Source organism: Oryctolagus cuniculus, chromosome 17, assembly GCF_964237555.1.
Source record: "Oryctolagus cuniculus chromosome 17, mOryCun1.1, whole genome shotgun sequence".
Taxonomy (NCBI): domain Eukaryota; kingdom Metazoa; phylum Chordata; class Mammalia; order Lagomorpha; family Leporidae; genus Oryctolagus; species Oryctolagus cuniculus.
In genome coordinates this window covers 2,188,332-2,201,627 of record NC_091448.1, presented here as the reverse complement: position 1 = coordinate 2,201,627, position 13,296 = coordinate 2,188,332, and the positions used below count along the sequence as shown (strand labels likewise).

At 69.2% G+C, this 13,296-nt stretch overlaps 1 protein-coding gene across 4 annotated transcripts in view; it reads right to left on the bottom strand.

Moving 5' to 3' along the window:
* Positions 1-1,070: 1,070 nt before the first annotated feature.
* The window catches only part of TBC1D16 (TBC1 domain family member 16), a 58,543-nt gene continuing 46,317 nt past the window's right edge, over positions 1,071-13,296 (bottom strand). For 2 of the 4 annotated variants that reach the window (XM_070059965.1, XM_070059966.1), the window contains exons 5-12: positions 12,882-13,029; positions 12,030-12,197; positions 11,290-11,438; positions 10,792-10,926; positions 10,191-10,377; positions 8,626-8,805; positions 6,475-6,621; positions 1,071-5,699 (exon numbers count right to left, since the gene is read on the bottom strand). In XM_070059965.1, coding sequence (XP_069916066.1) covers positions 5,451-5,699; positions 6,475-6,621; positions 8,626-8,805; positions 10,191-10,377; positions 10,792-10,926; positions 11,290-11,438; positions 12,030-12,197; positions 12,882-13,029 — 1,363 coding nt within the window. In that variant the 3' untranslated portion in view covers positions 1,071-5,450. The remainder of the gene's footprint in view (positions 5,700-6,474; positions 6,622-8,625; positions 8,806-10,190; positions 10,378-10,791; positions 10,927-11,289; positions 11,439-12,029; positions 12,198-12,881; positions 13,030-13,296) is intronic. The other 2 variants (XM_070059967.1, XM_070059968.1) reach the window with 2 other exon arrangements.

The window sequence follows — 13,296 nt, the reverse complement described above, 5'->3', positions numbered from 1 at the left end:
CAACAGGTGTGAAGTGCCCTTCCAGGTGGGGCCCCGAGGGGACCATGGCCCAAGGGGGGGGCACAAAGGCCCTGTCCTCCCGCGGGGCCGAGCCCTGGGGGTGCGACCACCCCTGTCTGAGGGTGAGCTGCCCTGTGCCCAGTTCAGCCTCCACTTGCCACGTGGCCAGCGCAGCTGCGCCTGGGAGGCTGCAGATGTAAATGCCGAAGCCCCTGAGCCCCAGCCTCCGCCTGTCTCCCCTCAGCCACCGTGGGGGCCTTGGCTCCCTTGTGACAGCTGGGCTAGGCTTCCAGGTGTGCGGGGGGGCAGGCCCCCAGGTGGACGGGGGTTCCTTTAACTGGCGCCACGCATGGTGCTGACGCCTCCTGTGCGGGGGAGATGCCAGTCTGTTGACGCCACAGGGCCTGGCCCCGTGGCACCCGCCCAGCTGGCCTCGGCAGGGCCACCTCTGGCATGTGGAGAGGGCATGGCAAGGCTCTCAGAGGCACGAGCCAGGGCCAGGTGGGTGGGAGGTGGGACACACACTCCAGACACTGCAGACCCCCATGGTGTCCACTCGGGGCGGCGGGTGTCCCACAACCTGCTGCCCGCAGGCAGCAGCTCCGGGGGGAGGGGGGCCGTGCCACCCACACCATCCCCGGGGCACAGGGCTCGGAGGGGCAGCAGGACATGAGAGTGAAGCCCGTATCTTCCTGTTGGCTGCCCCGACCTGGACGAGGTCACAGGCACCCGCTGGCCTCCCTGGGAAGTTCACGGATGAGAGACAGGCTCGGGCCAAGGCCGCAGCAGCAGCTTCTGAGTGCTGCCCCCATCCCCGCGGCAGGAGGCCAGTGGATCTTTCCTGAACTCTGCCCGGTCCGGATCTGCCTGTCCCCCGAGGCCCAGCAGGCAAGGTCTCCCCAGAGCAGGGACCTGCTGTGCCCCCAGCCAGCCTCTCGCCCCGTCCGGGAGCAGGAAGTCGGTGGGGGAAGGGGAGGTGGCCCCAGGCCTCGCCTGCCCTGCCATGGGGCCCCGTGTGCCCAGCCCGCCAGCCCCGCCAGCCCCGCCGAGGCGTGGAGCAGGCACACCGGTTGTCAAGATGATTTTATTTGCTTTGCAGTGGAATCCGTGAGAACCAGAAGTTCTGGGGGGCCAGCGAGCAGGGGTCGTGGTAACCAGCCCCAGGGCCTGACCAGTGGGCGGCTGTAGTTAAAAACAAAATAAAACAAAATGCCGAGAACAGATGGCGAGCCATGGACACCAGTGAGCGCCGGCGAGAATCCCGTGAAACTCTCCCTAGCGACAACGGCCCCTCACCCACAAGTGTGACCTGACCCCGCCCCCCCTTGATCCTAGAAGCTACCTTTCCACCCGGGACGACACACGCTGCTTCCGTGCCCGCCCCCTCCAGTCTCCAGGCTCCACTCCAGGGGCTGCGGCCCTCGGGGCTGTCACAGCGCGGGGCAGGGGCCGGCGGGCACCCACCCGCCTCCTGGACACGCGTCTCGCGGGACGGCCGAGGGTGCATCTCACGGCTGAGTTCTCGTGATGGGAGTGGGTGGCGTGGAGGGATCTCCACAGAAGAGGCACAGAGAGGTTGGCCCTCGGCAGGGCGCAGCTGGCTGTGTGTGCGGAAGCAGCCCGGTCGCCGATGCCACGCCGAGGGCTAGGGCCAGCCGGCTCTTCCCTGAGTGGCAGGCGAGGTTGTCTGGGGTACGGCAAAGAACTCTCGTGCCGGCGGCTTCAACGCCAGGGGCCCCACAGCCGTCCTGGGTGGGCGCTGGTGGTCCCATTTCACAGATGAAGAAGCTGAGGCCGGGTGGGTTGCAGGCAGACAAGCCCCAGGTGAGGGCTCCCCCCTGTGCACAGCACTGCTCCCCACCCCGTGGGGGAGCAGCCCACAGGCTGCACGAACCTTGGGGGTAACGAAGCTTTAGTTCAGGGTGTCCCTCCAAGCTGGGGACGCCCGACCCTGGCCGGTTTTTGATTCCAGGTCCCCAGCCTTGTGGCTGCCTCTGGCCCAGGCTGGAGCCCTTCCCCTTCCTCTGAGGGGCGAGACTTCCCTCTGCTGGGGGTGAGGGGGCCCCCCAAGCCGTCCCTGACCCGCTGGGGCCCCCAGCAGGGGGAGGGGAGCGATGTGGGACGAGGCCTCCCCAGGGTACAGCGCTGAGGATTCCTGGCCACACCCCCCATTATTTCTGCTCCGTAGGGAAACCCCTGCGCCAGGTCCCCAGTCCTGGCTGCCACCTCTGCCTCCATTCCCAGAGCCACCATGAAGGCCACAGCTGGCTGACCCCCGCCAGCCGCAACCACAGCCAGGGCAGCCCCTCCCCCAGCCCCTGCAGGGCTCCAGCCGGCTCCGTGCCACCTCTTGGCTGCTGATGGTGGCCCAGGCCCAGGTCTCGCACAGAGCTGCCCTCTGGACCTGGGACATCGTTGCTCCGAGCAGAAGGGGGCCAGTGGACCGTGACGTGCGGGCTCCCAGTCTCCCTGGCTGGACCTTGAGTCGGAACCTTCTGGAAGAGCGTGCTGCTTCCCTCTGCACCCTGGCGAGCAGACAGGTCCCTCCTCCCAGCCCGGGTGGCCCCAGCCCCCCGTCTCCCAGTTTGTGCGTCCCCTCTGCCCTGGCACCGCACGCGTCCATCAAGCTGCCTTCTGGTCCCAGAGGCCCTGAACTGCCCAGCACTGAGCTCACACATCGGCGCGGCAGCCTCTCAGCCCGCGTGCGCGGGGTGCTGGCCGGCCACGTCAGGCAACACGTGGAAGAACGGGGTGGGTACCTCAGCAGCGTGGCTGGGGGCGCACGGGCGGCGTCTGATGACCGAACTGGGAGGGCTCCGGGGCAGCAGCTGCTGGGGGGCAGGGGGGTGGGCTGCTTCCTCTAACTGCACCCGGATGCAGGGAGTGGGTGAGCCAGGGCTGTGGCTTCTCCATGCCCGGGTGAGCAGCAGCCGGCTCCGCCAGCTCTGGGCTCGGGAGCCTCCGGCCGGCCTCGGGGTACAGAGCTCACTGGGGCCTGGGCCAGCCCGGGGAGGCGGTGTGAGGTGGGAGCCGCGAAGGTGGGAGTAGGGGATTGGCACGCGGTGTGAGACGGGGCAGGTGGCTCTGAATCAGGCGTGGAGGGCAGGGATACAGAGGAATGCCCTCACCCGCGGGACCCTCTGCACGCCTGCGCCCCTGCTCACCCTGCCCCCAGAACGGCACAACACGGGGTCCCGGCCCCACCAGAGTGGCCAGGGTGCCTGCTCTTGCGAGTCCTAAAACGGTGCCACCTGGACCAAGGCTGCCTGGGGGCTGGGCCCAGGCCTCCACCCTCCGAGTTCTTGACCTTCTGCCACAGGACTGTGCAAAGGGGACCAAAAGCAGAGCGCCCCCTTCCCACCCTGGGGGACTCGCTTCGGCCAACACGATGCCGGCCGGTGTGGCCCGCAGAGGGTGCAGGACGCTCGCTGTGCCAGGGTTAGCTTGCAGGAGGGCGAGAGAGCCCCAGGGACCTCTGCCCTTGACGCCCCGGGGGCGAGAGCTCACACCCAGTGGGCCTGCGACATGGGAGCCCAGGCAGAGCCAGAACTGGCCGGCCCGGACAGCTGGCCGTGGCGCCAGGCGCTAGGCAAGCTCACCTGTTGTAGGTCAGGAGTCGTGGGGTGCCCTGTGGCACAGCACGGCTGCGGCGACGCCTAACGGGCACAGCCGGGTCTGGGGTCTGGTGTGGCAGAGGGTCAGGGCAGGACGCGCTGGGTACCAAGGAGCCTCTTCCCAGAAGCCCCCGCCCCAGGACGGACGGACCTTGGAACGCCTGCCAAGAGCACCCCAGCCCGCGCAGCCGGCGGCCGGCAATCCCACCCCCACCAGGAAGGGGCCCTCGGCCTGCGACCCTGACTCCAGCAGTGCAGGACCGGAGCGCCCACCACAGGTCTCCCCCCACCCCGCCCGCGTGTCTGCAGGAACATGTGTCCCGCCCCGCGTGTCTGCAGGAACATGTGTCCCGCCCCATGTGTCCCAGCAGAAACATGTGTCCCGCCCCGTGTGTCCCAGCAGGAACATGTGTCCCGCCCCGTGTGTCCCAGCAGGAACATGTGTCCCGCCCCATGTGTCCCAGCAGGACTGCGTTTGGAGAGTGTGCGGGGAGACCGAGCTCCCACAGGGAAAGCCGGGAGCCCCGAGTGCTGGCTGCTTCGCTGTGGTCACTCTGGTGTCCGGCTGCAGGGGAGCCCTGTCCACGGGCTCTGCAGGTCGCTGAGGAGTCTGTGTCAGGAGCCTTTGTCTGGGCTGGGCAGTTAATACATGACCTCTTCCCGGGGACACAGCAGGGCGTCTGCCAGGGATCCTGCACACACACACACACGCATACACACACACGGATCTGCCAACATACACACATACATGCAGGCACACACACATGCACACACAGTCTTCCCCCAAGACACATACATATGTACACACACACACACACACACACACATACAGGTCTGCCCACATACACAGGCACACACAGGTACACACACGTGCATGCACAGGTCTGTACACACACACACACACACACACGCACATGATCCACACACGCATGCGCACACAACCCCAAGCCGCTGAGCCCTCTCTGGTTGCTGCTTGCCAGGGTTGACCCCCAACACCCCTGAGGGGCTCACAGAGACTCCAGCTCGGGGGAAGGAACCCCACACTTCTCCACCAGCCTGCGGCTCGCTCAGGGGCAGGCCAGGGGCACCCACCGTGTGGCCGGCGGGCGAGAGGCCCCCAGCCCCGGGGCTCCCTGGGGCTCCTAACCTGTCTACGCTGCAGTCGGGCTGGTTTTCCTGGGGTGGGGGTGGGGGCAGACGTGGGCCTCCCGGGGCGGCCGGGGAAACCACGGGAAGTGCGCTTGGCCCCGAGAACAAGCCCTGCTGGCCAGCTCGCCTGGACGAGACCCCTGCTGCTGTCCACACACCCCGACGCAGGCAGATGCCGGGGGCCTCTCTCCTCGCCTTCTCCTCAGCCAGGTGCGGTCATCGTCGCTAAGGCAGCTGCAGGCCCCTCCTGGGGTGCGCTGGGCTCCCCGGGGCAGCCAGCAGCCCGAGTCTCCGGTGGGGGCTCCCCTGGGCAGCCAGCAGCCCGAGTCTCCGGTGGGGGCTCCCCGGGGCAGCCAGCAGCCCGAGTCTCCGGTGGGGGCTCCCCGGGGCAGCCAGCAGCCCGAGTCTCCGGTGGGGGCTCCCCGGGGCAGCCAGCAGCCCGAGTCTCGGGTGGGGGCTCCCCGGGGCAGCCAGCAGCCCGAGTCTCGGGTGGGGCGGCTGCGTTTCCCGGCTCTTCTCGGGGTGCCGGCGGGCCTGACCCCTGTCACTCTTGGACGCCGACTTCACCGCTGCTACGACGAGGGGCTCCCTTCTGGACGATTCCACCATGCCCTGGCCCTTCCCCACCCACCTGCCCCAGACCTCTGGGGGGGTCCCCTGGGTCCTGGTCTGGGCGGCCAGCCCCACCTATCTGCGGAAGGCAAAGACTTCCCTGGGCACCTTGGGGCCCTTCCTGCTTTCCCTCGGGGGCTTGGGCGATGGCGGCTCCACGGTGCCCCCATAGGGGCAGCTCTCGGAGCCCGGGTGCTGGCCGGTGCACTCCACAGCGGGCATGCAGCCACTGTCCCACATGCCCGTCCCGCACAGCTTACAGAGGTCATGCAGGCTGCAGGGGATGCGGGGCAGGAGGCGGAACTGATACAGCAAACTCCTCGCCTGCCGAGAGAGGAGGCTCGGTGAGCAGGCGGCAGGCAGCCTGGGCCCCTGGTCCCCCCACCCCCCGGAGCTGCAGGGAGCTACGGCAGCGATGGCCAACGATGGCCAACGTCCGGGATCTCAGAGCCGAGGGCCCCGCAGGCCCGGAGGCAGCACTCCCGGGAGCACGCAGAGGGCAGCTCCCACCTGTGTTCACCTGAAGGGTGAACGGGCCCCGCCCAGCTGGCCAGGCCTCTGCCACACCATCGCCGCGTGCTGGGTCTGCTTGGGGTGTCCCCTGGGCACCCCCAGAGACCTCTAACCAGCAGCACCTCCAGCAGGCGTCCGGGCAGCAGGGGACCTGGAGCGGCAGCAGGTCCTGCACGGTCCCTTCACTCGGCAGACCAGGGGTGGGGGCTGACCCCAAGCTGCCCGCCCCACTCCAGCTCCGCCGGTTCACGCACCCCAGGGCAGGCACACTGCCTCAGCCGGGCTCCAACACACACAGCCCCATGCGCAGCGACACCTGCCGACCCCTGGACCTCAGTAGGAAGTGCCCAGTGCCGCGGGTGGGGATGCGGGCAGAGCCAGGTGTGGGCAGGCTCTGTGATGGCCTCTCTGGACACCGGGGAGCAGCCCACGGTTTAGGGGAGGCCAGCTTGCAAAGGGCGAAGCTCTGAAGGCGGGGCTCTGCGCTCAGGGGCGGGGCTGTGAGCGTGGGGCGGGGCTCTGCGTGCAGAGGCGGGGCTGTGAGCGTGGGGCGGGGCTCTGCGTGCAGGGGCGGGGCCACACTCACCTTCCTGAGAACCAGCTCCCCGTTCATGTGCATGGCCAGGTTTCCAAAGTGCAGCAGCATCTGGTCGGTGGCCAGCTGCTGCTCAATGACGTCATCCCCATAGATGGCCACGATGGCCACGCAGATGAAGAGGTGGAAGTAGTCTGTCTGGGGGGAAGAGGGGCGGTCAGATGCGGACCCTGCCCCGGGGGCCGGTGTGCAAGGGCGCCTCGTGCAGAGGTGCCATGTGCAGAGGCTCCCCGTGCGGAGGCGCCCCGTGCGGAGGTGCCGTGTGCGGAGGTGCCGTGTGCGGAGGCGCCGTGTGCAGAGGCGCCGTGTGCAGAGGCGCCGTGTGCAGAGGTGCCGTGTGCAGAGGCGGTGGCGCTCACGGCCCAGATGTTGGCCCGAACCACACTGCCTCTGTCCTCAGTTCCTGCACCTGCTAAAGCGGCCACTGTGCGCACCTGTGTCCCGTGCTGCTGCGCCAGCAAAGCGCACAATGCCGCAGGTGCACCCTGCTCTCGGGTGGTCTCCTCAGGCCTGGTCTGGCTCCGTCCAGCCCCGCGGTGAGGGTCTTCCCAAGGCTGGCTCAGGCGCGCTCCCATGGGTCAAGGAAGAGCCTCTGGCACTTGCCCCGTCATGGTCCTCCTGCCTCCGGGCCAGATGTCCCCCACCTGTGCCCCGGGACAGCTGTCGGGTGTGCTGGCAGGATAACGCGGGAGGAACAGGCAGGCAGCTCCCTGGCTGCCCCTGCAGGGCTGGAGCAATCCCCCGTCCTTAACCTCACTGCAGAGGCCACCAGGGCTCCACTGCCCTCCTCCAGGCCACGCGGTCCTGGCCACGTGCATCCTGTGCAGCTCCTGCCTGGACGCCTGGAGGGACACCTGCTCCCAGGACAGGGCGGGGGCGGGGGGCACAGGGAGTCGTGTTTAGTCTCTGGGCATTAACCAGACGGAACCCAGTCCCCAAGGCAGACCAGGCAGAGGCTCTGGGCAGCCCACAGTCCCACCCTCCTGCCCAGGCCGCCCTGTTCGCCCCCGGAATGCAGAAGAGCCTCGTCCTGGCTCCCAAGGGAGGCGGCAGGGGCACCCGGAGGCTGATGCCCACTTCCCTCACGAGGAACGTGGAGTGGAGGGCGTGCACCCTAAGCCTGCTGGCTCCAGTTCCCAGCCCACAGGGCGGGCCTGCTGCCCCCGGGGCGGCCCAGCAGTGGACATCAGTAGAGCCCTCCTTGCCCGGGGGCCACTGGACAGTAGCAGGGACCGCCCCTTCACAATGCTCACTCCTGGCTGGCCAGCCCCCTCCCCCACTGAAGGGCCCCAGCGCGGCCACGGGGAGCCTGCTCCGTGGGCTCCCAACAAAGTAGCAGCCAGCAGAGATGTGCGAACGGCCCCCTGGGATTTTTCACTCGTGTTCACGACGCCTGGCACGTGGACGGAGCATGGGCGGTGATCGGAGCTCACGCCCGCCATCAGCCTGTGCCCAGCACCGCCGGGAAACACAGTTCTGCCTTGTGTTGCTGAACTGGCTCCTGGGCCAGCCGGGCCAGCGCTTCCCACCACGTGCCAGCTCCCAGGCTGCGCACGTCACGTTTGCTGAGACCCGGCCGGGTGGCCGGAGCACAGAACACGGCCTGTCTCCCTTTGCCGGCTAGAGGTCCCCAGAGGCGTTAGCAAGGAGGGGAACCCTGAGGCCCAGTGCTCAGGGCTACCGGCGGGTCCGAGTGCGGGCTGCCGCCGGGGAGAAGAGCCGGAGCTCCTGCAGAGGATGTCCCCAAGGTGGCTGGGTCCCCAGAGCTCCCCTCCCCCTGCATAAGGCCTGCTTGTCCCTGAGTGACAGGGCCAGCATTTGTGCACCACCGGCCGGGGCTCTCCAGGGCGGCTGCTGGGGAGGCCGGATCTCAGGTCCTGGCCCCCGGCAGGCGGGGGACCGAGTGAGCTGGCCCTGCCCTGGCTGAGCAGTCCCGAGGGAGGCCCCGCTCAGCCCCGCTGATGTCTCTCGCACTGATTGGCGGTGACAGGTAGGAGCGCGGCGCCCGAGCGTGGTAATGAGCACAGTCAGTGGGCAATTTGCATCGATTTCGGCTGCTGGGAGGTGAGCTGCAGGTCTGGAGGCAGCCGCGGCGGGAGGGGCCGGCAGGGGGCCGCCCGCAAGGCCTCGCGCCCGGCTCACCTGGTAGTGGGCCCAGCAGGCCTCCCAGATCCGCAAGGCTTCCGCCTCCGGGAACTCGCGCTTGAAGCAGAGCAGCAGCCAGCGATGGCAGAAGAGCAGCTGCAGGCCGTCCTCGCCCAGGGACACCAGGTGCTGGTAGAAGCGCGGGTTCATCAGCCGCAGCAGCTCCCGCAGGTACAGCTGGGGGCGAGGCCAGGCCGTGTGAGCCCCTCGTCCAGGGACCCCAACCCGCCAAGGCCCCCTGTGTGCGAACACCCCTGTCTTCCGCTCACTCGGTTCCACCCCCAGAACCCGGCTCGCACCTGCCCTCGCGGGCTCGCCCCAGCGTTGAGACCACAGCTGGGGGCAGGGCGTCGGCCCCGTGTGGCTGGGGAGGCGGAGTGGCTCCCGAGCTGGGAAGACACCCCAGCCTCCACCGCCCCCCACCCGGAACCTGTCTGATCCCCACCCCCGCCAGGTGAGTGGGAGCCTCACTCTGGCCCGAACCCCTTCTGCTCCCTTCACCGCGACGCCTCACCTTGGGGGGATTCAGGGCGTGGAGGGGGTGTGTCTGAGCCTCAGGGCACCTCCCAGGGGTGGGGTGGGGGGAGGCCATTTCTGGGGGCACGGGGCTGGGGATGCTGACTTCACCGCAATGCCACTGATGAGTCGCTGGCCGCACACTGCCTGCCCAGGGGCCGTGGGGACCCGACGTGGCAGCACGCGGGCTGCGGGAGCAGGCTAACTGGGCAGGGGCAGGCCTCTGCGGATCCCAGCGGGGGGGGGGGGGGGGGGCGGGGCCCAGGTTCACGTGCCCCTTCCCACACAAGTGATGCATTGCTCCTACTGCAGATCCTGGGGCCCAGTCCCAGGACAGCCCTGTGACCCTCAGCAGGGTCAAGGCCACACGTGCCGCTGGGCCCTGCTCACGGCCACCCCAGCTCTCGGCTCCACCCCTCACACCCCTGTGCTGTGTGCGGCTCTCCCTGTCCGACCTTGCAGCCCAGGGGTCAGACCTAAGTGCGAGCTGCCAGCCCCGCCTCTCAATCCCAGCGCGGACACATCTGCTCGGAGACCAGGCCCTCAGGGTCACTGCCCGGAACGTTCTGCTCAGCCGAGCCCCAGGGCCGCTCAGGGCCCTGCCCGCCTGTGTCACAGGGGTTTCTGGACCCCTCCCCGGCCCCCTGCTGCACGCTCAGCTCCCAGGACTGGAGGGCCAGCCGTGTCCTGGGGCCTGGTGCCAACAGGTGACAAGCAGCGAGGACAGTGACTCGGTGCCTGGACTTGTCCCTGGCCCTCCCAGCCTCGCTGGACACCTGCCCTACTGTCCTGTGCTGCCCGGCCCCTCCAGGCTGGTCCCTTAGGGGAGAGGTGCCAGTCGGGCCCCCCAGGGATAGGAACAGCACGCCGTGGGCCTGCACGGAGGCGGGGAGGGGGTGTCATCCCCATAGCCTGGGGGACGCAGCCCCCTGGAGGCAGCTGGTCGTTTCTGGAACCCCACCAGCAGTGCCCGCAAGGCTGCCGGCAGCAAGAGGAGCAGGCGGCCTGGCTCCCGCCTGGCGCCCCTCCCCCACCCCGGGGCTCACCAGCTGCTTCTCCATGTCCTCGTCCCGAGGGGAGCTGACGAAGACTGTGTTGTGCATCAGACCCACAAAGCACCAGAACGTGTCCGACTCGTCCAGGACCTCGGCCAGGATGGGCGCCACCAGGTCGGACATGCCCTGGGAGTAGCCGATGGCTGGGTTGTACACGGCATAGTTCAGCAGGATCCTCCTGGTCAGGCGGTGGAGACGGCAGAGGGTGGGCACGACCCTCCCCTCCCTGTCCTCGCCGCTGCTGGGGTCCCGGGAACCCCAGGCTGGAGCCCTCGACTGCCCGTCCCCCTCCTTGGCCTTGATCTTTGGGGAGGCAGCGTTGGATGGCCATCTCTAGGGCCTGAGCTCTGGACCAAGACAGAGGGGGCTCCCCGTGCACAGGCAGTGGCCGCAGCTGGCCGCACCCCAGGCCGTGGGCCCAGCTTTCTGATGGCCGGAGACAAGGTGGGGCTGGCAGGGACGCGGTCAGACTGCTACTTTTGTGCCAGGCTCTGGCTCTGTGGCGCACTCACGGCGGGCGTGAGCTGAGCAGGGACAGGTGTGGGGGCTGCCCTGTGCAGGGTGGGGAGGGACGGGGGTGGGGGGCGGGTACCTCATGCTCTCCACGTTGGGGTTGCCCTCGCCCCGGAAGAACTGGCTGCTGCGATCCGTGCGGACCACGTCTTTGTCCACCGTGAACTGCACATTGCGCCAGAACGCCCTGTGCTCCTCCGGCGTCATGGAGAGCCTGTGTGGGCAGGTGCCCCCGCGTCGGTGACAGCGCCGGGCACGGGCGGGGAGCAGCCACCCTGCGGGAGGGGTCCCTCCCAGCCCCCCGGGCTGCTGCGTGGGGCGGTGAGGGTGGGGGTCAGCGCCTCGGTCCCAGCGTTCCAGAGGGTGCGGCCCAGCGGGGAACCGGAGCCTCTGCCGGTCCCAGGCACCCGCAGCCCTGGGGCGGGCGGTGAGGCCCAGGCGGGGCTCCGCCCCCAGCCCCGCCTCAGCTGGGGCCTGCGTCGGGGGCAACACGCCTCCGAGGGGCCGGGGGCTGCGTGGGGGCCAGCACGCATCGCATCGGCCCTCGCTCGCGCCCCAGGGCCGGGGGCTGCGGTACCTGTGCCGCTGGATGGCCGCGTACTCCTGGCGCTTGTGCGCCCGCAGCGCCTCGCGCTCCTGCGCCGTGGACTCGGGGCTGTAGTAGCGCAGCAGGAAGGGCCAGACCGCCCCGCGGATGGACACGTCGATGCCGCCGAAGAAAATGGCCTGCAGCAGCGGGCAGGGCGGGCTGAGGACCCCGGGGCCCCGAGCTGTCCTGGGCGGTTCGCAGCGGGAAAGACCCGGCCCCCGGTTCCCAGACGGACACAAACCGGCCTCATTTTCATGTCAATGCCCCCCAGGGAGGCGCGGCCTAATCCGGGGTTTTGGAGAGGCCGCGTCTCACGCAGACTCCAATATGCCGGCTGACACCGGCTCCCCCAGACCCAGCGCGACTGCCCCCGCCCCCCCGACCTCGCAGCGGCCGAGCTCCCCCGGAGGCTGGTGGCCCTGCTCCTGCCCGGACCTCGCCGGGCGCGGGGACCCGGGCTCCCCCGGGGGCTGTGGCCGCGCCCCGCCTCCTGCCCTGCCCCGCCCCCGCCAGAAGCTCACCGGGTGCGGGGTCCTGGGCTCCCCTAGGGGGCTGTGGCCCCGCCCCCGCCAGAAGCTCACCGGGTGCGGGGACCCGGGCTCCCCAGGGGGCTGTGGCCCCGCTCCCGGCCCCGCCCCCAGCTCTGCTCCTGCCCGGACCTCGCCGGGCGCGGGGACCCGGGCTCCCCCAGGGGGCTGTGGCCCCGCCCCGGCCCCGCCCCGCCTCACCTTGCGGAGTTTGTACTCCTCCTCCACCTGTCCCAGGGCGTTGAGGTGGCTGAGCCAGGCGGCGCCGTCCAGCCGGCCGTAGGCGCTCTCCTCGGGGTGGGTCTCGCAGGAGGGCAGCTTGGGCCGCCGGATGGAGAACTGCAGGCACGTCCTCTCGTCCGCGAGCTGCTGGACGGGAGGAAGAGCGGCGGCGATGAGTGCCCCCGCGCCCGGCTTTGGAAGCCGGGCGGCCCTGCCGTTCCCAGGGTCTGAAAGGAGAGGCCCTAAATGGCGAGTGTAATTAGACGCAATTAAAATGAAAATACCTCCACCCTCGGAGCGCCTTCCCTCGCTGCGCCCCGCCGCCCCCCACGCTCGCTCTCCCACCGCAGCGCACACACGGCATGAATGCCTGGTGCGGCCTCGCCGGCCCGGCCCGGTGCCTGCGGTAAATTACGTGTGATTGGCCACATACAAAGGGCCGCTGTTCGGGAGCCGGGGCCCGGAGCCGGCCTGTCAGGACGTCTCCGTGTGCAGCCGCGACTCCAGGGCGAAAATGCAGCTGACACTTAATTCAAAAATCAAAGGTTGTTGGATGCGGGGGTGGGGTGGGGGCAGCCAGCAGGAGGCTCTGAGAAGGGAGGGCATGGAGTGTCTTAAACAAATCATTAAGGAGCTCTTATTACATTTGTATGTAGATGGAGCAAAATATGGCAGCAAGCCCTGTCAAAACACGGTTTCTCAAGTGCACAGCCCGGCTGCACAAAGCCCCAGGCGCACGTTGCGAGCCCGCGGTGGCCGCTCTCCTCGGCCACTGGACTGCCGAGACCACCGCGCACACGGAGACCCCGGCCCCGGGACCCCCGGGGCTACCTGCTCTTTGAGGTGCGTGTCCGTGCAGCACTCCCACCGCTGCAGCGCGTCCGACAGCTTGTCCAGGCCGCCGTGGTGGAAGTGGAAGACCTTGTACTGGCTCTCCCGGCTGGCGACCACCAGCTGGCCGCTGGTGCAGGCCTCGTCACTGAGGGGCCGTGGGAGAGGAAGAGAGAAGCCGCTGGATGGGGCTGCGCGGGCTTGACTGCTAAGTACAGCGGGGGCCACCGCGCTGGGCCTCGGAGCTGGAAGCCGTGGGTCCCAGCTGAGGGGTGGGGGTGGGGGTGGGGCAGAACCCCGTTTCCTCCCAAGCCACCCGCCCCTCTGCCGAGGAAGGCACTAGAGCTCCCTCCTGGGGGGCCCTGGAGTGGCTCCTTCAGACCACCGGGTCTGCCTTCTCCCTACGCGGTCCGCC